Consider the following 26,585-nt stretch of genomic DNA (forward strand, 5'->3'; position numbering starts at 1 on the left):
CCGAGTCTGAGTGCGCGCAGCTGAGGGGCCGTCGCTTGGGTCAGAGGACGCGGCTGCTCCGCTCGCCCGCCCGCCCCGCCGGACGCGGCGCCGCCCGCCCCCTGCAGCCTGTGCTGCAGCTGCTGGCCACCGGAGGGGGCGAACAAACGTCAACCTGTTGTTTGTCCCGTCACCATTTATCAACTCAGCACCACAAGGAAGTGCGGCACCCACACGCGCTCAGAAAGTTAAGCATGCAGGAAGTTTGGGGAGAGCTCGGCGACTAGCACAGTCACCAGGGCCACGCTGGGCGAGCGCAGGCGGCAAAAGAGCGCAGGGCGGCGCGGCGTCCGTCCCGGGAGCGTAACCCGGCTTTTTCTTGGAGCGACGCTGTTCTTAGGTCGCTAATCCCAAATGCACCGGCTCATCTTCGTCTACACTCTAGTCTGCGTAAACTTGTGCAGCTATCGGGACACTTCTGCAACTCCGCAGAGCGCATCCATCAAAGCTTTGCGCAACGCCAACCTCAGGCGAGATGGTAAGAGACTCGCTTTATTTTTTAATGTAAACGATACTCATGTTTGCTATTGTTGTCATTGTTCTTTCTGAAATTTTTCACCCCTTCTTTTTGAATCTTCCATATGAACCTGGGCTGAATGCGTTGTTTGGGGAGGGAGGTCTTGTGCCTGACCCCAGTCCCGAGAAAGCCCCTTCTTCCGGAATGGGACTGAGGAATGCGGGACGCACATGCTGGAAGGGGATTGGATGAGTCAGGTGGCTCATCTCCTTGTACCCTTGAGAAGTTATTTTGGTGTCCAATGGGTCTCTGATACCGGGATGCGGTGCCTCATCCCGGAGTTGGAGAAAGTTTCAGGGTGCGCCGCCCCTCGGTCAGGCTCTTAACCTTTTAAACTTGTGATAGGTGTAGGGACTCAAAAGTGGCTGTCTCTGGGCGACTTATTTTTATTTTTATTGTTTTAGTGGGGAAGAGGGAATGATACGTTTAGGTCCAGCAGTTGTATCTGGAACAGAGTGAGAATTTATTTATATATTATTTATTTTTAGGAGATGGCCGTGTGCAGCAAGCATATTGCCATTTCTGTCCCCTAAGTGACTTTCCTTGGAGTTAAGCGAGGCTCAGAAACTCAGAAGCCAGGAGACTAGGACTTCTGGAGTTTCATCTGTACCACAGGGGGTCCAGGCTTCTGCTGCTAGTTTCCTTGCATAGAAGGCTTTCCAGCTGTTTGCAAGGAGCAAAGCTTGATACAGCTGTTCTAAGAAAGGTCTCAAGCAAGCTTGTTTGTTTTCCTTTACTCTGGAAGACACCTGGGTCACTGGGTCTAGAGACTCTAAGTTGAGTTTATTTACTTTCTGGGGCCTCCACCTACATCTCAAGTTTATCCTTCAATTCCCACTCCAGCTGATGTTCCCAGCAATTTGCAGCTGTTTCTGCCATGTACCTGAACTGACCCATAGGTTTTTGGTTTTTGTTTTATCCTGCATCCATATCCTTCTTTCCTGCCTGCTTAAAGTTATAACACATCCCACAGGGAGACCACACCAAGCTATTCTTGATGGCTTCACTGTTTGAGCTAGCAACATGACCGTCTTACTTTGTAAATTAATATATTAGCCCTCTTACTGCCTTATCAAATTTTTTTTTCTTGGTATGTCCTTAATTTGGACTTGACTGAAGGACTTTTGGACTTTGAAGGAAAAACAAAACTTTATTATATTTTCCAATGACAAGTAGACTGTGGATTTCAGTGTGCACAAGTCACCTGTAGTAGTGTAGGTGTGTGGCAGGAGAAGCCACAGGGAGTCACCTTACATTATAACTGTGTTTTTATGTAAAATATTACAGCAGCGCGTTTTTGATAACCCTCTATCTTAGTTAAGGCACAGAATTTTCTTACTAAACTTAAGAAAAGGTTTAGGCTCAGGATCGAACTTTTATGGTTTTGTTTCATGCTTTACTGTTCGCACTAGGGACAGGTCTTCTCCTAGTTTGATTTTTAGGATTTGTTCATGTTTGTACTTTATATGTCCTTTTAGCTGCATAGAGTAAAATTCCACTTATAATTTGCATGACTTCATAGCCATAATTTTGTAATCCTTAGCCTCCCAAGTATCAGTTACAAGAAGTCAAGGACAGAAAATGAAAAATATGTAACCATTGCCCATTTAACCCAAGATTCTGACTAAAACCAAGTCATGCAGTTTAGCATTTTTTTTTTTTTTTTTTTTTGGAAGGGAACAATCTGAACTTGGTTTCCATTGTTAAAACTCTATATATAATCTGTCTAGGCTATATGGAAAGTGCGTTGTTTCATCAAAATTTTAAAAACTACCCTGGATTTCTTATTTCTTCATATTTTAGTTAAAGCTATTTTGCAAATACTCGAATAGTCCACATACACACGCATTTTGATTAGATCTTATTGCTTAATATTTTTCTCAATACCATCTTACAAATAAGATTAGGAAAAAGGAAAAGGTAGTTAGACACAAAAAATTGTTTTATATACAGTAAAAAATGTTGACAATCATAATGAGTTGTTAGTTTGGGAAATTGAGAATTGTAACTTTTTCTTAAATAAGCATGCATTCTCCAAGAGGGGCAGTATTGTCCCCAAGAGGGTGAAATTGGAACTTAGGGGGTGAAAAAAATCTTAGATATTGTAATGGTTTGTGTTTCTCCAAAGGGCTAGCATGTATGAACAGATAATACTGTTCTGTGGTATTAACATTCGTAGGGAGGAAGAGTGATTAAAAAAAAAGTCTAAAAAGGCACTTTATTGGGGTGATGGGTTAGTGATAGTGAAAAAAACGTTGAGAAACATTGCCATAGAGTCTTGGTGAAAGAATAAGAATAAAAAGTCTTTTAAAAAGGCTAGACAACATCTGGAAAATCTTAATGGCAATAGTTGAGCTGACAGAGAGAAAGTAATAACTTATTAAATTAAAATCTTGTTCTGATTCCAAATGTTAACAACTTGCTCTCCCAAATTTCCCTAATGGCTCATTGAAGGAGACAATATTCTTGCACATTTGACTATCAGATTAAGATACCTTATAAAGTTGAGAAGAATATGGACATGGAATATAATCAGGGGAAAGATGGAAAATAAAAGTTTCCAAACATTAATTTAGGATCGTTACAAAATCTGGCTTTCAGAATGCAAATGGTAGGATATCACAATAAAAAGTTAGATGTGACTCTTGAATAGAAGTTTTAGAAACCATTGTCTGATGATGGACATGTCTTCACACTTGAATACCATCGATTTATTCTGCCAGCCTTGTTAGGTGCTGCCTAATGTTGAGGTCAGGAAGGGAACAAAGAGGACAGGTATCCAGTCCAGGGGATGAGGTACATTGGATCCTGTCTAGCCTGATACAAAAAAAACTTGTTTTTGATCTACTGTGCCGAATAACTTCAGATAACTGGGGTAGCTAAGAAAGAAGGTGGACATAACAGAGTTAGGGTTACTAAATGATAGTTTCATTCTTCCCATTATAGGAGGCTTCTTGCAGCTGTCTCCTGGCCTTCCAAAACTTTCCATCACAATGCATTCTCGTTCTAAAGGGATAGCGCAGAGCCCTTCTACCTGCAGAATGGCTAAAGGTGGCCCAGTGGTGAAGCATGGTTGAATTTGGCCCCTCTCTCAGGGAAGAAACGAGGTTCTATAGCTAATAAAGATTAAAATATAATAATTCACAATACTTAATTGAATGTTTACACTTTCTTATATTGTATTTATTATTTATTAATCTTGTTCAAACTGAGTGATTTTTGATACTCATTCCTGCCTCTGGGCACAGAGCAAATCTTAATTTACCAATAGCATCCACATATTCTTATTTTAGTGCCTATGCAGTTAGTGCTTTTGTAATAATAACTGGCCACAACTAAGTGTTGCTCAGCGTGTGGATCAAGAAGTGTAAAGATAGCAATTAACTGACAGTATTACTTACTTATTTTAAAATCTAACTAGATAGAACTTCCTGCCTAGAGGGTTAAGAATACAGATGTACTCTTCATCTTCTTGACCTTTTGTAGCTTTCAGAAAGTATGGATGTTGGTGGTAAACAATTCTGAATTTAGTTCTGTTTGGATAATACACCAGTACTTGAATCATCTATTATGTTATCATTATCTAGTGATAGGCCTACAGTTTTAGTAATTGTGCTGTCTTAGATTTTAAAGTAATTAAGCTCCTTTCTTAAATAATGTGGCTTTCTATTTGATTTTTGATGACAGCCCATTGACTTCAGTACACAGATCAGAGCTCGTAGGAAAGGCAACAAAACAAAGGACAATATAAACAAATTATTTTTGAAGTATCTGAAAGCTAAGAATCAGATTAGTGACTAAATCTTATGTTCTTCTGTGTTTATATTTTTTGTTCAACTCTAACGGTATTAAAGCCTCATAATCTTATAAAGCATAGTGGTAATTACATATTTTAAATGCAACATGGCTTTGACCCGACACTGTAAGTAAATACTATTTAATATATTCTTTTAAAGAGGAGAGTTTAGCCAGGTGTCTTTACGCTATATATTGGAGGATGCCACTAGTTTTTGAGTCACATTAATGACTGTTGTGAGTTCATTGAATGGCAGTAATTTTTGTCTACAGGATTTTCCTTTCAGTGAATGAAAGCAAAACTATATTGTTTCAGATAATTATTCAAACAATGGAACAGAGCCCACAGAGTCACTGATCTCTAATGACTAGCTGTAGTGTAAGCCTGCCGTCACAGAAGACACTGAGCACGTGTGGTCCCAGAGCCCCATCATTCTAAGAGTCTGGAAGGATATGTGTGTTTCTGTCTCTGTCCTTGAGAGCTGAGTCATAATGTAAATCATCTTCCTTCTGGAACTTACTTTTGAACTTTCTTTGCTAATCTGATTAGTGTAAAAAGGCAGTTCCGGAACACCGTAATAAAATCCTTCCTTTTATTAAAATAGGAAAATCTTTTAGGTGAACCAGCTGTAGGACGTTTCTAACTCATCTATGCCATGTCATTTAGGAAATACATTGATCTTTCACAAAAGGATCAACGTGATTTGAGGGTGGAAGTGAGTTAGTGTCTGAGTTACCTGGACTCTTTCAAGGTTTTCTCTTTTGAGGTCATTCTTTACTTGATGTGGACTGTCTTCTAAACACACAGAGTGGTATAGTGGACATTGGAGACTCAAAAGGGGGAGTGAGAGGGCGTGAGGGATGAAAGATTACCCATGGAGTACAATGTACACTATTTGGGTGATGGATACACTGAAAGCCTGGATTTTACAGCTATTAGGTATATATATATATATATATATATAATAACTGAATTCAACTTGTACCCCCTAAATCTATTAAAATAATAAATAATATCACCATAAGTCTAGGAAAAAAAAGAGTGAAAGGTAGCACAAATAGTTCTTTATCTCAAGCTCTGCTGCTTACCCCTGCTATAACTATCATTCATTTATTCAGTGATTATTTTTTTGCATCTCAATCTGCCATACCCTGTTCTGGAAGCTTAGTTATTTAGCACAATATGAATGAAATATACATGGTTCCTGCCTTCTTGGAATGTATAGTCTAGTGGAAAATGTAGACAAGTAAGTAGTCAGTTCCAGTGTATCGTATGTATCTTTCAGATGTATTCTGGAAAGTGGTAAGATTGTCTATAAGTGCCTTAGAGGGCAGTGCACAGGTACTGAGGAGGCTGAACATGTGTAGCACGAGGTTCTCCACCCTGTCATCAATAGAACAGCTCCACGTGTACGTCCACACTTCTGTCTCCCACATTTGAGTTCATCATAAGATTTTTATTTTTAAAAAAGAGGATTTTGCAGTTAAAGTGTGAAAGCTCTTTATAGTGTGATAGGTGTTTCAATGGAGGAAATGCACTGAGGTATGGGGATTCACAGGAGCACCTAATATAGGACTTGAGGGATTGGGAGAGGCTTCCTGGAGGAAGTGATGTCTAAACTGAAGAATGCAGGATAAATAGGGGTTAAGAAGTTGGGGGCAGTCAGGAAGGAGGGAGGATTTTCACAATGGAGAGAGTGGGATTTGCCAGATTTGCAGATGAGAATGCAGGTGAGCAAGTGTCCACTTGTGAAAGGCATGAGAAATGTTAGCGAGTTTGGCCACTATGCTGAGGGAAGTGGGAAGCCATTGAGAGATTTAATTTGGAGGGAAACGTGACCCATTCTGTGTTTGAATGCGGAGGGTTTGAATTTCTGAGGAGTCAGCCAGGCCAGTGCTGTATTCAGAGCCAGTCTTCCTACACCCTCACTGCCTGTAGGACACGGACAAGACTGAATTATTTCATTTTCAATATGATTGCTAAGGATGTGAATGACTTTCTTAGTCCAAAAGCTCCAGATCCTTAGTGCCTAGTGCCTCGCTATATCCCTGAGGTCTCCCCACCTAGATGCCTCTCTGCACCTCAACACGGCAGCTATTATCTGAGGTCTCAGTAAGGGAAAGTAAATGGTGGAAGTAACCTGTCTAGTGTTTGACAACATTTTAAGTTATTTCCAATGTCTACATTTCAGAATTAATGCAATTTAAAAGGGAACATTTTTAGATTAACTTTCACATGAGGGACAGTTTCAGCAAAAAGCTACAGGGGGATAATATATAATAGCGAAAAGAAGAGAATCTAAGACAAAAGCTGAAGCAAAAATGTTCTGCCTCCCCATACAGTATTTTAGGACTAAATGTAAGTCAGAAATAAAGGAGTGAACCCACAGGACAACCCCAATGTGCACAAGTGCACATACAGGAAGAAATACTTTCTTCTGAATTTTTTTTCCCCAGAACAAGAATAAAGGATGCCTTGTTTCTTACAAGTGTTGATGATGCATATAATAATATATCTTTTCCCTCATCTACACCCTGGTATTCTGACATCTATGTATTAGCTTTAAGATTGATAGATTAATACTGTATGGTTTTGTGATTTGTGGGGTGTGCAGTTTAGTGGGTTTTGTGTAATTAGGAGGCGGGGAGGTCCGTGGAAACACCATAGCACAGGCATGTGAGCTGTCTTTCATTATGAGGAGTGATCTCTTCTTAGACGTTAGGTTTGACACTTGAGCACTTTTTTGTAGAGTGTATTTATGAAGACAGTTTTGGATGAAGTGTTTTGCCTATAAAATGAGCCAAACATGATTTGAAGCCTCACATATTAGACTTCTTTTAAAATTTTATTTTATTATGTATTTACTTTTGGTTGACATAAAAATTGTATATATTTGTCATGTACAACTTGTTGTTTTGAATATGTATACATTGTCAAATGGCTAAATAAAGCTAATTAACATATTCATTACTTCACATATTTATCATTGTTTTGTAGTGAGAACACTTAAAATCCGCTTTCTTAGCAATTATCAAGAATACAATACATTGTTATTAACCATAGTCACCATGTTGTATATATTAGGATTCTTTATTTTTAAAATTTGAAATCCAGCATTCCTTCTCTGGACTGAAGGAGTTCAGGGACACTTGCTGGGTGTGAGCTGTGAGCAGGAGTTGAATGAACTGCATTGGTTCTGAACAGGTCATTTCAGACCCACTATGTGAAGATACTGACAAGTTCTACATTTAAAACATTTAATAAGCAATATAGCAACCTCTTACTTTTACAAAAGTTAGCTATTCAGAGACCTCAGCTATATAAAATGCAACCAAATGAAATAACAAATAGGCAAACAAATCTGCTTAAAAGCTAAAATCAGTGTCACAAAATGTATAAATGAGTTTGTAAGGATCATGCGGTAGGCACTGAAAGACCATATGTCTTTACTTTCCATGTTATTCCGTCACACTGGTCTATATGGCTCTCATACCCACAGCAAATAGGAGTGTGGTATTAGAGAAGAAGACTGGTTTGAGTTATTCACACTGTTAGCACTGAGAAATGACAGCTGGTAGTTTTCCTGCCTCCTCTTGTATTTGTTGGCCTTGAAAAGCTTCCATAAGACCTACACAAGCCCAGCTGGCTTAGGCTTCTTATTGAATAAGGTGAAAATAGTTCCAACCTGTCTCTAAACGTCAGTAGGGAATTACTATATTACAGCTCAGCAAAGTCGTTGATTTTTAACAGATTGTCCTTGAGCCATAAAGAAAGTTCAGATTATGTGTCTGAGTTTACCAGGTTCATAAGCTGGAAATGGTACTAGTTTAAGTATATATGGATTTCAACCAGAAATTGACAATGTTTACTATGAAAACCTTGTGGAAAGTAATGATTGTAGCCTTGATGATAATATTATTATCATTATCATTATTATTATCATTCTTCTAGTGGTAACTAATAGATTTGTGTTAGTCAATAAGGAGGTGAATGGTGATTTTACTGGCCATTTGGATTAGACCATTTTGGGTACAGAATCCTCAATAACTTGAACGAAGACAGAAAACACATCTACCAAACTTTCATACTTAAGCTGGAAAAAATAGTTAATAGGTTGGATCAGAGGTAAGGGTTGGCAGAGTTTTTTTGTAAAGAGCCAGATAGTAAATATTTTAGTCTTTTCAGGTCATCTGGTTTTGTTGCAACTACTCAACTCTGCCATGACAGCATAAAAGCAGCCATAGAGAGTGCAAAGTCAGACTGTGTTTGGGTCAGTGCAAGTCTGAGTGTGTCACACTCTTGATCCCTATCTTTTGCACAATTCTACCTCTTTCTAACTCCTTTTGCTCCATGATTTAAATCCATAGAGTTTAATAGTCATCTATCTTTAAACCTTCCCATCTTACTGGCTCCATCCCTTCAGCCAGCAAGTATGTTCAAGTTTCCTCCCACCATCCCACAACATACACAAGTTGTTTTTCTGTTTCTTTTCACTTTCTCATCATTTAAAATTCCTCAGTCTCACCACAACTCATTGTCTCTACCTCATCTCCTCTCCTGTATGCATTGCAATTTGAAATCATCCCCACTGCTCCACTGAGCTGCTCTGGTGTAGTTCACTAGGATTTGTAGTCTCCTCGGGGATTGGCCTGTCTCTCCTTGAAATGTTCTGTCCCCTTGCCTTTACGCTGCTCCTCCTTTGAACTACTCCAAAACGACAAGTTGGAAATGGTTATGGAAATGAAGCCAAAACTAACACAGGACTCATTGCAGGTTCTTTGGAGAAGCAAGTGGGAGAAAGCCTTAAAAAGCATAATTTATGTTTTATTCTTTCCCTGTTGTCATTATGAATAGGGAAAGAAGTAGGAAAGATTTTTAGAATGTAATGGGAATACTGTTAACATATAAAAAAAGAACATTCCAAGATAAAAAATAACATCGTATTATAACCTATCAAGTTATACAATTGCCACATTTTTTGAGGACAAAATATAGTATTTTTTAAATGGGAGGATATTTATAACTATACAAGTTTGACATTGAACACATACATACTTTTTTTTGTTGAATACCCTTTTGTTTTTTTGTTTCCTTGGCTGAGTCTTCCTGTCTGCCCTATAAATATTGGTATGTTTTCTAGGGCTCTGACCTCAGACTTCCCACTCTTTTCTTACTGCTCCTCTCTGAAAGATCTTAGTTTATCCAGGGTCAGTTGCTACTTATGTGTACATGACCCATACGTCTCCATTTTTTTCTTCTGCCTGTTTACTGAGCTCCAGAATTGTCCTCCTTTTATTTCACTACTTGAGATCTACAATGGTTGATCTCACTGATAATTAAAATAAACTCTCCAATTTGGTAAATAACTGTATGAAATAATTAGATTTTAGAATATTAGGTTATTCATTCAATGGTGAATTTCTTACAAGTAGTAATCCTTTTTTGTTGCTGTTCTTCCAGACACATCAGAATTGTTTTTGAATGAATTGTTGAGTGAACATACAGATCAGGTGTCACATTTTAGATACAGGAATTACACCACTCTGTGTAGACTTTCCTGACTCTCAGCCCTCTCCAGAGAGAACTGGCTCCTCCTTTATTTATCCCACATTTCTATCATAAAGCCTACAATAGTGCTTGTTTATTCACATATCTGATGTCTGTAGAGATATACATATACACTAACTGTATTTAATACAACTGAGCGTCCTTATTGTACATTTCGTTGGCTGGCACATAGGAGAAGCTTAATAAGGTTTGATGAATCAGTAAATCAGTTAGTGTCCTTTTTTAATGTCAGATCTTTGGGCTGCGTGAGTCCTCTCACTGTCAGACTGTAAGCAAACAGCAGAATTCTGTTTTAACTCTTAATGTAGCGTGGCTGTCAGATTTCTGCCTTAATTGTCTGGATGGTTGTTATGTTATTGAACAGGACAGGGAATATAAGAGGAAGAGCAGATTAGAGAAAGTCACAGAGATAGAAAATTAATTTTGGGACACTTTAATCTTTAGCAGCTTGTACAACACCCATGTGGAGAAACATAGAGTTAGGAAGGCAAGAAAGAAACCCATATTTGCATGAAATGCATGCACAGTGAACAGGAAGTAAATAACTATGTGTTATGTTTTTGAAGTAAGTGGGATTCATGTTTGTGGGTGCATGATAATAATACGTGATATTTCTTAAGTGCTTTTAACATGGCAAAGTGCTTTCATACGTGTTATAAACAGTGGCTTGGTGTGAAGAATTGGTTATGTTTCCAAAAGGCTTTGCTGAGAATCCCAAGATTATACATACTTTTACACTGCCACTTTAGGCATAAGCATGATATTTGGAGTTAATTTTTGACCAGTATTAATGAAATGTGGAGAATTTTCAACTGTCTTAAAAAAAAGCAAAAACAAAAACCAACAAAACTTCACTCATAATTCCTGCTAGAATGGATTCTTTTTGGTATACCTTTTCAGTATTAGTATACCTTTTCAGTATTAGTATTTAAGTACTTTTACACAAAATTCATGCTATGTAATAAAGGGTTAAAAAAAGAGGTGGAAGTAAATTAAGGAACAGGAAACAAGTCTTAAGAGTCAGTTTGGATGATAGACTTTAAGGAAAAATTGATGCATCTTCATTCTACTTATAAGTTTATCTATGGAAGAACACAATGTTTACACTATGTTATTTTACTAAGGATAAAACAAAAGAGTTGTTATTGAATATAAAAGCATTAATTTGCTATAATAACAAAAACCTCATTGACAAAGTTGGCTGAACATGGAATTAAAGAATTTTTAAACATTTGTTAATTGAAAAAAAACAAACTAGAATGGAGTGAGAACTACTTGGAATTTAGTTTAAGTACAGTGTGTGGGGGGATTATTTAAATATTTTAGGAAGAGCCACTGTGGCCTATAATGTTTTGATTCTTTAGTTTACTGCTTTTCACCAAAACCAACTGCAATAAACATACACAGTATCCATTTATTCAACAAGTATTTATTTAGTACTGACTGCATGCAAAGCTCTAGCTAGATGAAGCACTATAGAGCCGAAACAGTTAAACCTAAGGTATAGTCTCTACTCTGTTAAAGCTTACACTTTGGCTGAAGAAAGAAAATATGTATGTGAATAAATATAGGGCAAGGAAGTGCTATATGAGAGCCACCGTTATGTGGCCTAGGGATTTTTTTTAAAGGATCCTGATTTCAAGATTCTGTCCTGTTGATCAAACTATAACTGTAAATTATCCATCTTAATATTGATTCAGTAAAAAAAATTTATATTGTTTGAGTTTTTGTTGAGCACAATATTATTTGAAGATGAAAGACAAATCTCTTCTAATGAAGTTACTACTATTATTATTATATTAGTTAAAACTTGAGCAGAAAAGTAACATTTAATTTTTAGGACTGGGAATTATACTTTCTTGATTTTTCTTTTGTGTGTTCAGTTTTTAGGCTAAATACTCCTGAATCATAAAAGCAAGTATGTAGACTCAGTCGTCAACCGAGTTATAACTTCTTATAACTTTCTATTAATAATATGTATATGCAATATGATTATTTGACCACTGGATGGCAGTAGACAAAGACAGCTTTGTGCATCGTATTTTTTTTTTTCTCCCTCATGGTTGGGAATGAAAATTAAACTAGGGTACTCTCATATTTTCCACATACATTGAAGAAAATAATCTAGGAATAATGGGCATCTATCATTAATCTACAACTATTCTATTCTGTATGATGTCAATAAATTTTAGATATAAATAAAACATGTTGAGACAATTTAGATGACTGTTTTACTTCTTTGTACTCTTTACACATCCAGTTTGTATGCATGTGTAAAGTTCGTGAAAGTCCAACTTAGAAACACTGATTAGTTGAAAATAACTTTTTGAATAACAGTTGGATGTGTGCAGCCATGACTTAACAAATTTCCTTTGGACACATGACTAGCTAGTTGGCCACTCTAGACTTGCAGGAAGTCCCTGAAGACTCCTTATTACTTGCCAGGTTTATCAAAAATAAATTACTTGGGGGGATAACAGCATTGTTACCATTTTAGAAGTGAAAAATCATCGTCTCAAAATGTTGCCTTATCTGAGATCCTAAGGAAGCATGAGCAGAGTGGCGACCATGTGGAAATGTAAGAACATGAAAACTTCATCTCACTACCAAGATGCTGAGCAGTTATCAGTGATGGGGGTGCAATAGTCACATCATTGCTGCATGTTAATAATTAGGTTGTGTTCATCCGGCTTTAAATAAAAATTGCAAAGTGGATACAACATTGACCATTTTTAGTGAAAGCTTTGGGACTGATTAGAAAACAGTGTTTTGGGGTTTGTACTAGGCTGAATAGTGGCCCCTAAAGATACCATGTCCTAATCCTGGAACCTCTAAATGTTATCTTATATGGCGAAGACTTTGCAGATGTGATTTACTTAAGGATCTTGAGATGCGGAGATTATTCTGGGTCATCTGAGTGACCCCTACATGCAATCACAAGTGTCCTTAGAGGAGAAAAACAGAGGGAGATTTGACATAGGCAGAAGACAAGACAGCTATGCGGCCACAGAGGCAGAGATTTGAGTAATGCAGCCACAAGCCAAGGAATGCCAGCAGCCACAAGGAGCTGGAATAGGCAAGGTGGGCTCTTCCCTGGAGACTCCAGAGTGAGTATGGCCCTGCCAATGTAGCCAGCTCTATGAACAAATTTCAATGACCCTTCTTTTTTTTTTAATAATCCTCCACCTTTAACTACTTGACCTTTTGAGTTGTTTCTCAGAAATGGTGGATTTTCTGCAAGACAAAGGAGTTGAGATTCTAAAGGCTCCTGGGCAGATTTCCTGACACCAAGACTTTCCATCCATCAGAGCAACCTGCACCATGCATGTAGCCCCTTGTTAATGTAAACAAAACCTGCCAAAATGCATGTAAGCCCTTGTGAATTTCTCCTCTTTAAAAAGTCCAGACTCTCCTTTAGTTGGGGAGATGGATTTGACGCTGTTTCTCCTGTTCTCTCAACAAGACATCTTTCATGTTAAAATTTTCTTTTTTCCTGGGCAGTCTTCCTTGTCTCAATAATTGGCTATCTGTGCAGTGAGTCAATGGACTTAGGCCTAGGCTGAAACCTCCTTGTGATTTCAGTAACACCAACACCTTGATTTGGGCTCATTGAAACTGATTTCAGACTTTCAGCCTCCAGAATTGTAAAAGAATAAATGTGTGTTGTTTAAAGCCGGTAAATTTGTGGCAATTTGTTACAGCAGTCATAGGAAACTAATATAATCTTTGATATGAAAGAGAATAGTTGAACTGCCTAGTTTGTTGAGTCCAGTTTTCCAGCCATTATAAAATGTCATTGGCCAGTAAATTTACATTGATGGTTTAATGGTGCATTTAGATTTGTGCCCTTGAGAGTTTTCTGTTAATAGTAAGACAAGCCTCACTTCTCTCCTGGATCTGTATCAGAAAGTTTAAAAAATTCTGGCTCCAAGTTTTACCTACTTTTCAGATAAGATTAAGTCCTTAGATAATGATAATGGTGTTGTCCTACTTCATTATATTATAGTTGATTCTTAAAAATTTCCATTAACCCACCGAGTCATTTATTCATTTGTTGGCTTATATGTTTATTAATTTTTTATTCCATAAAGGTTTATTGTAAGTTCACTATGTGTCTACTTCTATACTAGGTTCTGAGGCTAAAGTGTCGCAAGTGATGTGATAACTATTTTTTAAATTAACTAATTAATAATGTGATGATGGCTAACATTCACAGCATACTTATTAGTGCTCAGAGTATGCTGATGTATTATGATATATGTAAGTATTAATACAATGATGACAGTATATGGCATGCGGTAGGGGTAGGTTCCCACCTTGCACCCTGAGCTGCTGGGACAGGCTACAGCCACCCTTGACCCTAAACTGGAGTAAGTGGGCTGGAAAATGGATGAATGAATGAATGAATACAAATTATCAAATTATTATAAAATAAAAACTCATAAAATATAAGATAATCATACGAGTGCACGACAATGAACTATGCCAAACAGAAGCACTGCTTGAGCCCAATGGTATTTGCTCTGGTTTGTTTTTGGATTGCATGGTAGGAGGAGCTGCGCCTTACAATGTTTGCTTTGCAAACATTTACTCCTTGATTTAACCTACCATGACTACAACCACTGTCAGTCACAGATTCACGAAAAATTGGGTAAATAATGATCTTACTTGTTTTTATTCATCTTCTTTAAATGTATGTGTACCTCACATGTATGTTAGTGTTAATATTAGAAGTGATTTGCATCTCTATTTAGAAGTTTAGTGATGTTTTTGTGACTGGAAATATGCCATAGGAACTTAACTCTCGTATATATCAACAAGCCTATGGTAAAATTAGTTATACCAAACATCCTTTTATGAAGTTGAGGTTTCCAAGAACCTATCATCAACATTTAGTGAATACTTACTGTATCTAGATAAATTATTTGCAAATATTAAGATTATTGGAATTTTTGAGTTTAGGGTAGAATCAGAGAATTCCAAGTGAATTTCTGAACCCAGGGCTCTTAGCTGATATTGAACCCAGCTCTTGCCACCCTAGGCCATCGTTGTCCAAGAGAAATATAATATAAGCCAATGTTATTTTTAAAATGTTAATTAGTAACCACATAAAAAAGTAAAAATAAATGCATGAAATTAATTTTAATATATTTTATGTAATCCAATATATAGTCCAAATATTTCAATGCTTAATAAATATTTTAAAATTATTGAGATCTCGTTAAAATTTTTTTTATCATACTAAGTCTTCAAAATCTGGTATGAATTTTACACTTAAAACACATCCTATTTCAGACTAGCTGCATTTCAAATATTCAATAGCCACATGTGACTAGTTGTTGCCAATTTGGACAGTTGCAGCTCTTAAGGTCATTTATTTAGAACAACACAAGTTATTATTGGTCTATTTCCAACATAAAAAAATTTAATTTATGCAAGCTATTTCTCTGTTTTTTCAATGTGCTGACATCTATGGAGTCACTTTTTAGGGAAATTAACAACTCAGCATGGGCAAGTTTTATGTGGTTTATATTTTGTTTTGTTATTATTGAAACATTGGTTCAGTTGATGTTTCTGGTTACTTTCATGTATTATCTTTAAAAAACCCAACAACTTACAGTCATCTAATAAACTTACAGTCAACCAGGCTACTCAGTTTTTATACCAGGTGCAAAATTTCTGATATTTCAGAAGTTTCTTATGAAAACAGTAGCTGGCATGAATGGGAAAAACTGTTTAACCAGCATTGATATTCCTTTTCATTTACCACTTAATTTGACTAAGGTAGTGATAATGTTCTCTTTTATCACTTGACTATTTTTAAAAATTACTCTTTCTGGCTGATAAGTAATAAAAGATTTGTGAATAATAGAATCCTGTCATCTGTTGCGGAGTTTAACCTATTATGTATTTAATACAGATTTTTGCTAAGTGACCCACATCTCCTTGGATTTTAGAGACCTTGGCCAGCATACATTTTGGAGTATGACTATTTAGGAAAATTAAATGTTATGAAAATTATGCATTTTAAAATTTCAGACCTTTTGCTTACTCTGTGACCTAGAATTTAAAGGTGATTCCTAAAAATTATTACAGAAATATAAATTATTCTTACTTTTGTTAAGTGACATATCTATACCAAGCTTTTAGTCACTGTTGACATGGCCTTTAATTTGCTTATAATTTGGGCAAGCAAAAGCATTCTATCAAGTAAAATGGCTTGTAAGGGTGTCGTATTTTTCCTTAAGTGACTTTAGAAACATCTCATTGGATTGTGTTCCAATGACAAGCTCATATATAATGATGCTCTGTAAAACTTTCATTGCTGCAAAATTTATTTCTTCTATTTGTGGAGAATTCAACCTCAGTTGTCCATTTTGATATCTTATCACGTGAAGGGCCACAGCACAGTGTACTGAGTTGTCAAAACAAGCACACAAAAAACAAGCACGCAAAATCAGGAAGGCTTGTTCTAAAGAAGAAACTCCTTGAGATCAGACTCTTCAACAACCCTGTACATATCAGAGCAAAGCATGACTCTAGGGTTATTGAAAACATTTTATTCAGAAGTCACTTTTCGTTTTTCAGCAAAGAAGTGGTTTTAAAAACAACTACTTTTTTAGTATGCCCTGGTGCCTGATGTGCACCATACTCACTTATTTCTATCTGAAATTATATCATTTGTTTTCATTTGTTTATGTTCTGTCTTCCTGCAAGAATATAAGCTCTGTAAGGATAAAGATTTTGTCTCTTTTATTCCCTGCTGTATCCTTTTTTATGTCTCTTTTATTCCCCACTGGCTCCTGGAATAGTACGTGGTATATAGGAGGTACTCAGTAAATATTTGCTGAATGATTGAATGAACAACAGCAGAGTGTAGTTCAGGTGAAGCTCAAACTTGTAGCAGGAGGAAAATGTCTGTGGGTAGCAGAGGTGGACTAACTTTGATGCTAATGAGGTTTAAGCTTCAGGCCCATTTACTTGATTAGCCTCTTTCCAGGCCCTATTACCTATTTCTATATTCATAATTTGGTGTTCTTTTTCTTAAAGAAGGCATCCTACACTGTATAAGAAGTGTCAGAATCCACAAATCTGGATCATTCCCTGGTATTATGGTCCCTATCTTGTCTTCAGTCTGCTCTGAAGGAATGTGGAAACAAGTGAAAATATCAGATGAACACATTAATGCAGTGGGAACTCTGTTGCTCGAAGAGCAGGATTAACCACATTGTCTAGTTTGATATAAAACATCCTGACTGACTGATGTCCTCAGCGATTGTGGCGCTCTCATGTTACATCTGTGGAACATACCTCTGCTTCCACCACTGAAACACATATTCCAAATTTCTGTTGTATTTGTTCCCAAACATATGTCTTCCAGCTGTACATGTTAAAGTAATTACATAATTTAATTAAATATTGTGTGACACAGCAAAACATGATGTAAAAAAGAGAGTTGTCTCTATAAATATTTAATTCAATGCTTTAGCCAAACTTTAGTGGTGCGTTGCTTTTAAAAAAGTTGTTGAGTTAGTGTATTAGTCTGCTTGGGCTGCCATAGCAAAATGACAAAGACTGGGTGGCTTAAAACAACAGATATTTATTTCTCACAATCTGAAGGCTGGGAAGTCCAAGATCAAAGGTGCCGGCAAATCTGATTTCTGGTGAGACCCCTTTCTGGCTAGCAGATGGTTGCCATGTTCCTGTGTTCTTACGTGGTCTTTCTTCCTTGTGCATGTGGAAGGAGACATCTCTGATGTTTCTTCATCTTCTTATAAGGACCTCCCATCCTATAGTATTAGAGCCCTGTCCTTATGACCTCATTTAACCTTAATTATTTCTCTGAAGGCCCTATCTCCAAATATAGTCACACTTGGGGTCAAAACCCCAACAATGAATTTTGGGAGAATGCAGTTAAGTCCATAACAGTTAGGAGTAATGAGTGAGACAATTAGGAGTGAGACAACTGAACTATTCTGCAAAGAATGAAAATAAAAGTAAAATAAGTCTAAAAAGCCTGAAGGGTTCCCTATATAAATTGCTTCTCATGTGTCTTTAAGTTTTTCTCTACTTTCAGGAAAGAGAAATTGGAAATTATGGATAAGATATGGACATGGTTTATGCAAGAATGATTATAAATAATTTATCAGTATAAGTACTCAAAGAAAAGGCCTTTGCAGTTCATCAGAACTTGATCATAGAAATGCACATTTACATGTGTTAAGCTAAAATAAAATGTAGAACTCCACATTTTAACTGGAATTTTAAATTAATCAATACAGTACTATTTCAACTATGTTGGATAAGAGTGTTTCTAATGTGTGTATGGGAACAAAAGTAATATCTTAAAAAGATGCATGTATTGTACAATGTAGAATTTAATTTATACCAACAGAGGTTAATGAAATTCATTAACTTGAAAATCTAGCCTGATGAGAGACTGTACAGAATAATGATTAAGAGTAACAATACCTCAGCTGAAATCCTGCCCCTACCCACTTGCTAGGTATGTATTCTTAGGAAATTACTCAAGCCCTCTCAGTACTCAGAGCTTAAATAACAATAACAACAACAACAGCAAAACTACCTGTATTATAAAGTGTGGAGATTAAATAGTCCCTGTATGCAAAGCACTTAGCATGATGTCAGGGAAACAGCACTGAATAAATGGTAGGGCATTTAGATGTCTACATTAAGTTGTTTGGATTAGGGGTATTTTCACATTTCCACATTTTTTCAGTGTATAACTTAAATGATAAAAGTTGTATCTAACCATAAGTAGTAGTAACAGCTATGTCTACAATACACTGACGTGATGACTTTATAGACTCACTAAATTTTAGAACTCGAAGGCTTCTTATAGGTGGGCCAGGTCATCTTCTTCATTGATGGTTGATAAAACCATGACACACAGTGGTGCAGTGACTTCCCTAATGTCACACAATGGGTCAGTGGCAGCATCAGGATTTAAATACAGATTTTCTGACTCTCATCGGTAGCTTTTTACAAAGTATTGGAGATACTGCCTGTCTATTATTAGATGAAACAATTCACAATTTCATTAAGATCCATGATAAAATTTAAAGAAAGTGGCATCACCAACACTGAACTTGTTGTATTATCAATGTCTGCCTTTTTCCCTCTAAAGTTGTATTTAGTTAGGACTTTTTTCTGGTAAATATAATGGCTGTGATTATTTTAGCATTTAAAAAATAGTGATAATAATTGAGATTTTGTAGGGGTTTTTTTTTTTTTTTGTCTTTTTTGGTTGTTGCTTTTAATTTTATTCACAGTCTTAACCTCCAGTGTTCCAGCTGTTAGAATATATGCAAGTTAAAGTTGTAGGTGAAGCAAGTTTGCAGGCTATTCGCTTGAGACTTGACTTTTCAGGAATCTGCTTGCTGTATATAAAAGCATGAATCTAAATAAAGTTGGAAGCTAGATGACATTCATTCCTGACTTGTCAATCGGAGTTTTCTTTAATGTCTAAAAGCAATATGTATGCAAATTTTAAGAAAAGGGACAGAAACTCAAGCTGCCTTAAATAATCTTAACTGCATTTGAAAAGTAGACAAATTGGTTTTATAATGTAACCAAGGAAAAAAACTTAAATCCTTTCCTGGTTTTTAAGTAGTGCTTTAGAAGTTAGTTTCTCTTGATTCATCAGTCATTTACTGAAAACCTGTTATATGCCAGGCACCTTAGCTGCTAGAGACTTGGTATAATAGTAAAAGCGACTTGATTCTCCACCCTAATGTACTCTGGAGACTCTCAAGGCCAGTAGATTATATGCACCAGGTAAGTGTTGTGAGAAGAATAGGACCAAGGAAACACCAAGGAAGGAAGGGCTTCTATCCGAGAATATGGAGAGGATTAAGTCTTCTCTGAAGAGCTTGGATTGCCCTAAAATGTAAATGGTGCCTCCAAGGATAGAAATAGATAGGTTCAACCAGACCTTCAGCTGCCAGAGTTTATATTGTCCCAGAGACCAAAATCAAATAAGAATTCTAAAAAACACAGAATTTCTGCTTTATTCTACAAGCATTGGATCAAAATCCCTTTCTAATTCATGTTTGCTCCCCTCTAGCGTGTTTAGAAATGTGTAGGCTAGACATAGATATTGGATATAGTTTTATTATAAATCTCAATATCTAATCAGTGATTTTCCGAAACAGGCCCAGCAAATAATTTCTGATATGAAGGTGGTCCTTATATCAAAGAGGTAGTTACAGCTTCCTATCAACATTAAACAAATAAACTACAAACATACAAAAATATAGCAGACCTTTTAAAATTTCAAACTTAATAGAGAAAACAGTTTTTCTTACAAACTATTAATGATAATATCCCATACTTATGTCCTGAAAATACACACTATAAGAAAAATCTCCATAGCTCCCTGAAAATAACCAGGCTCTCATCTTTCATTGAGCTGTGGGAGAGGTAAATAACATAGAACAAACAAACCTCAGAGACAGTGCTTTCAGAGAGCATCTGTCTTCCCTGGAGCATTCGCCGTGGTTACAGAAATTATTAACTGGCCTCACTCAGGACACCCTGAGTGCAGGTAGCTTTGAAACCATAATGGACATGCAGTACCAGGGCCCACATCATTGCTCCTTGATGCATCGTCATGTTGAATCCCACAGAAGGCAATGGCCATGTTGGGGTGACTTATGAGATGTCCTGTCTGCATTTTCTAGAGGATATTAAAAGAGCGACATCATTTCCTGTAAATCCTCTCCCTTGTTGTAGTCACAAAGAAGTTCTTAGGGTCTTAGGATTTTCTAAAGCGTTATCAGTCACCTCTCAAGTTCTCATTCAGCCAAATCAAGAATTTGGAAATTTGATGTTAAGAGAACTCACAGAAGACTTGACTACCATTGATTTATTTGACAGATACTGAGCATCTTTTGTTAGTAAGGCACTGTGTGCTAGGTAGATGAGACGGAGATTAAAAAATCTATTAGATCATCTCTGGAGATATATATTCACACACACATATATGTAAAATATATATATATTTCATATATTATATATATTTATATTCACATATATACATATACCCAGATGCATGATACATATTTTAACATGTTTATGTACAGGCATACAAATCTATACATACTTGTATGTTCAGATGAATTGTGTGTTATGTATATTATAAAGATGTTTGTGTATGAAATAAATATATGTAGTATCATTAAGATGGTAGTGTTAATTAATATGGTAAATGTGAAAACATGATACTGGAATAGTTCTAAATGGGGAGGGTCACCAACCCCAGAAAGTTAGACATCCTTTTATGGAATTGAAAGTGGTACAAACCAGACTATAAAGATGATATATTACTTTCCTTGGGTGCTATATCAAATTATCACAAACTTGGCAACTTAAAATAACAGAAATTTTTTTTCTCACAGTTCTGTAGACCAGGAGTCCAAAATCAGGGTGTCAGTAGGGACACCTCCAAAGGCCCTAGGAGAAGTTCATAGCCTTCTGGTGGATGTTGGCATTCCTTGGCTTTGGCTGCATCACTCCAATTTCTGCCTTTATGGTTACATTACCTTCTCTTCTGTGTGTGCCAAATGCTCCTCAGCCTCAGTCCTATAGGGAGACTTGAGATTGCATGTAGGGGTCACCTTACTTGGATAATCCATGATAAACTCTTCTCAAGATCCTAAACTTAATCACATCTTTTGCCATGTAAGGTATTTTCACAAGTTCCAGGTATTAGAATGTGGACATATGTTTTGGAGGAGTGGGTACCATTCAACCTACCATAGATAAGAGCCTTTAAAAAAGCTGAATTTGGGGAGTTCATTACAGGCTAAGAAACAAAGGTAAGCAGAGAAGTAGGGCAAGAAAGAGAGGGCGTGTTGGATAACAAGGAGGAATGTCATCAGGAAGCAGTGTAAGTTGTGTCTGGAGGAAAGAAGAGATGGAAGCCAGCGAAGACAAAGTGGGCCAGGCCACGGAGGCCCTTCCCTCCTGGGCAGCCGTGTTAGGATGAATTGGAGAACCAAGGAGAATCGTCAGGCAGCAATTTATTAACATAGCCCAGGTGAGACCTCACAAAATAGCTATTAGCTACGAGAGTAGAAAGGACGGGAGAAATTTCAGCAGTAAAGTCGATAAACAGAATTGATTGGCTTTAGATTCCATCTAAGAGAATTCCAAATGCCTGGATAATTAGGAAAAGTTTGGGACATTAACAATAGGGAGATAATAAGGCAGAACCGATTGCTGCATTCAGATGTGTTGCTTCAGTTTACAGTACAGTATCCAGAAGGGGATATAGTTAGAAATGGAGAGTTAGTCTCTGGGAAGAGCTTGGCATTGAAGTTACCTATATCGAAGGGTGAGGCTCCCAAAGGGAGAAAGGGAAGGGGAAGAAGAGAAGGTTTCTAAAGGTACAGTCTTGGCAGACTCCTTCCTTTAGAGGTTTATTGAGAGAAAAAGAGAACTGACATTCCTATGGTTCCTTATGTTTCAAGAAGTGCACTTTCTGAGCACATTTTAGCACAGAGCATTGTTGATGGGCGCAGAGGATTGTTGGATTTACAAGATTTTTCATGCACTAAGTGATTGCATGTGAGCTCGATCTCTTTATGTTGTCTGTGCTCAAATACTGATCTATGAATCTGCTATGTTTCTTTGCATTTTGTACTAAAGTAATTTTCTTTAATTAGAACCTTATTAAAGCAACATGGTTATATTTGCTCTTTGTTTTATGGTAATGACCGATAAACAAAATGCTAATTGGCATTACAATTTTGTGCTATATTTGTTCAGATATTCAAGTGGTTTAATTAGGATTTAATTTGCACACTGGCCTAAGTAGTTGTCTATACTGATATTTCTTTTGGCTTTTCTTGTTCAGACAGAGTTGTTTATTAATACATGGCAAGAGCTCAAAGCTTTGTCACTGTGTGCAGTGTTAATGCTGGTTTCCAGGGAAGAGACTTTTCTTTATTAATCAAGGAAATATGCAGTTGATTCCAATGATGCCATTGTGTGTAAAGATTTTGTGTTTCAGGTGAAACATCACTGGATTATCCTGCACCCAGTTGAAAGCAATAGCTTCTACAGGTTAACTTTTGTGCCACTCTTCAGTCTTTAGTGTTTGTGATTGGATTGTTGTCCTAGAAGCTTATTTCTAGTTCAGTCTGGATCCATTGAAGCCTGTTTTCTCACCATTTACCAGATAGTAATTTCTCCTGGGGCAGCTGGTGCTTACCTTCTCCTGTTTACTGTTTGTTACTTTTACTCATTTTACTTTTCAGCTATAGAAAGTAATTTCTACTTTCCACTAGAAGTTATATCCCTCATTCACCCTATGTATTATGCTCAGCGGAAGCTCTCAGGATGTTTGGAGGATGCAATGTGGGGCATCAGATTCCTGCATTAGGAATCAGTTGTCCTATGCTTCCTTACCAACTTTCTCACTAACTGTATAATGCTTCTGGGTCATCTGTAAGTAGCAAAGAATAAGATATTTTAACTAAACTAAATGTTATTTTATTTGGAGGTGATACATTCAGACCACAAAGAAGGACAGTCAGATGTACTAAAGTTGTACTTCTCAATATTTATTGTTATATGAATCATCCAGGGAGCCTATTAAAATGTAGACACCTGCAAAGTCAGAAGATCTGAGGTAGGCCTGAGATTCTGTATCTAACAAGCTCCGGGGTGATATTTGTGCTGCTGGCTTGTGGACCACGCTTTTAAAGAACTTGCACTTCACTATAACACACATAGGTCTAGAAGGAACTGTAAGTTATATAACTCAATTGGAAAACATAGAATTTTAAAAACTGGGAAACAGAATTAATCCAACCATGGAGTTTGCTGTTTAAATGAGCTGTATAGTGAAACCATTTGTAATGTAAATTTCTGTCTAAAATAACTGCTTTGTAAATGTGGATTTCCTCATTGGGTTTTCTTAAAATTGGATTTTTTAAATGTAAAAAGAGTTACAGGAAAATCAGCAAGAAAAAATCAAGCAACCCTATCAAAAAGTGGGCAAAGGACATGAATAGAAATTTTTCAAAAGAAGATATAAAAATGGCTAACAAACATATGAAAAAGTGTTCAACATCTCTAATCATCAGGGAAATGCAAATCAAAACCACAATGAGATATCACTTAACCCCAGTGAGAATGGCCTTTATCAAAAAAACCCAAAACAACACATGTTGGCGTGGGTGTGGAGAGACAGGAACACTAATACAGTGCTGGTGGGACTGCAAACTAGTGCAACCCCTGTGGAAAGCATTATGGAGGTATCTTAAACAGATTCAAGTAGACCTGCCATTTGACCCAGCAATCCCATTACTGGGCATATACCCAAAGGAAAAAAGGTCATTCTGTAACAAAGGCACGTGTACCCAAATGTTTATAGCAGCACAATTCACAATCGCAAAGATGTGGAAACAACCCAAATGCCCATCAATACATGATTGGATTAGTAAACTGTGGTATATGTATACCATGGAATATTACTCAGCTATAAGGAATGATGAAGATACGACATCTCTATGGTTCTCCTGGAGAGAGTTGGAACCCATTATATTAAGTGAAGTATCCCAAGAATGGAAAAACAAGCATCACATGTACTCACCAGAAAATTGGTTTCCCTGATCATCACCTAAATACAAATCTGGAAACGACACCAATTGGACATCAGACTGAGGTGGGGGGTGGGGGAAGGGATGGGGGTATGCCTACACAATGAGTGCATTGCGCACCGTTTGGGGAGTGGTAACACTTGAAGGTGCTGACTCGGGAAAGGGGGGGTGGGGAAAAAAATATGAAACTATTGTTTTTAACTTGCACTGTTCACTTAATAATTTATCATGAATATTTCCCATATTATTTCATATCATTGTACAAGAAATAATGTATACATTATGAGGACATACTGTATCTAACAAGATATACTGTTAGACTCTTTGATTCTGTAAAATTAAATTGAAAAAAAAAAAATTCACAGCCATAAAAAAAAAAAAAAAAAAAGAGTTACAACAGCCCCATTAAAAAGTGGGCAAAGGACGTGAACAGAAACTTTTCAAAAGAAGACAGTCTAATGGCCAATAAACATATGAAAAATTGCTCAACATCTCTAATCATCAGGAAAATCAAAACCACAATGAGATATCACTTAACTCCAGTGAGATTGGCTTTTATGAAAGTCCCAAAACAACAAATGTTGGTGTAGTTGCAGAGAGATAGGAATACTCATACACTGCTGGTGGGACTGCAAATTAGTACAAACTCTATGGAAAGTAATATGGAGATACTTCAAAGAACTCGAAGTAGAACTACCATTTGATCCAGCAATTCCACTACTGGGTATTTATCCAAAAAAACAAAAGACATTCTATAAAAAAGTCGTCTGCACGTGAATGTTTGTAGCAGCACAATTCACATTTGCAAAGATGTGCAAACAACCCAAGTATCCACAATACATGAGTGGATTAATAAAATGTGGTATATATATACCATAGAGTACTTACTACTCAGCCATAAAAAGTGGTGAACTATCTCTTATATTATCCTGTAGGGAGCTGGAGCTGATTCTTCTAAGTGAAGTATCACAAGAATGGAAAAACAAACACCACATGTACTCACCATTAAATTGGTACTAATTGATCAACACTTGTGTGCACATACGGAAGTAACATTCATCTGGTGTCTGGCAGGTGAGAAGAGGGAGGAGGAGATGGGTAAATTCACACCTAACGGATTTGGTGTGTGCTGTCTGGGGGATGGGCATGCTTGTAGCTCTGACTCAGGCAGTACAAAGACAATTTATGTAACCAAAGCATTTGTATCCCCATCATATTCCAAAATAAATAAATAAAATCAAGAGGTCATGAAAATTTCCGTCTACAATACAGGACAACATAAGTGAGGTTTCAGTCAATTGTAAGGAATATAATAATTCTTTGATCTCAAGTCACATTTGACTGTTATGTGTGGTGAGCTTTTGTGCATTATTTTTGTTACATTTAATGGGAATTCAACACAATTCTATATATCCTACAAGGAAAACTGGGCCCATATAATAGTCTAATTAAAAATTGTACTCTTTGTGGTTTTATTCATGTTTTCTTTGTGTTATAACCTAATATGCTTGCTTGGAAAAACACATTTTATTGTTTTTGAGTCATTTCCCCATCTTGAGTTTATTAAACTTGAATTAAAATGAATTATTCTAAAAAAAGAGTTACTGTATAAATTAAAATCTGTTGTCAATTTTTTCTCTATTTAATAGATATGGTAATTTGGTGGTAATATTCATTATTTCATTTTTTTCTTTAACTCATAGAATTTTTATAGTCCATTAACTATCACAACTTATGGATTTATATCATTTGTTCTTAATAAGAATGTGTTCAGAAAATATCATCTCCATAACATAGGCCAAGTTGTGTGGTGCCTACAGTCTAGCAAGGGTTGGTTAAAGGTGGAGGATACAAGGTGAGCAGGTACAGGTTCTGCTTTCAGGGGTGCATTTTCTGCTAGGGAGGTCAGCTTGTGTGCAAGCCATGGAAAACCCTGGCATCTTTCTGCAGAGAGGCAGCTCTGCACTATGTATGAGGATGGATCTGGTAGGGTATCAGGTGAGTGTCAGCAGAGGCTGTGGAAACAGCTTGATCT

The 26,585-nt window shown here is 36.7% G+C and overlaps 1 protein-coding gene across 2 annotated transcripts in view; it reads left to right on the forward strand.

Moving 5' to 3' along the window:
• The first annotated feature begins 248 nt into the window (after positions 1–248).
• The window catches only part of PDGFD (platelet derived growth factor D), a 223,476-nt gene continuing 197,139 nt past the window's right edge, over positions 249–26,585 (forward strand). For both annotated transcript variants that reach the window (XM_069469000.1, XM_069469001.1), the window contains exon 1: positions 249–517. In XM_069469000.1, coding sequence (XP_069325101.1) covers positions 394–517 — 124 coding nt within the window. In that variant the 5' untranslated portion in view covers positions 249–393. The remainder of the gene's footprint in view (positions 518–26,585) is intronic.

Source organism: Eulemur rufifrons, chromosome 6 (assembly GCF_041146395.1).
Source record: "Eulemur rufifrons isolate Redbay chromosome 6, OSU_ERuf_1, whole genome shotgun sequence".
In the NCBI taxonomy this organism is placed as follows: domain Eukaryota; kingdom Metazoa; phylum Chordata; class Mammalia; order Primates; family Lemuridae; genus Eulemur; species Eulemur rufifrons.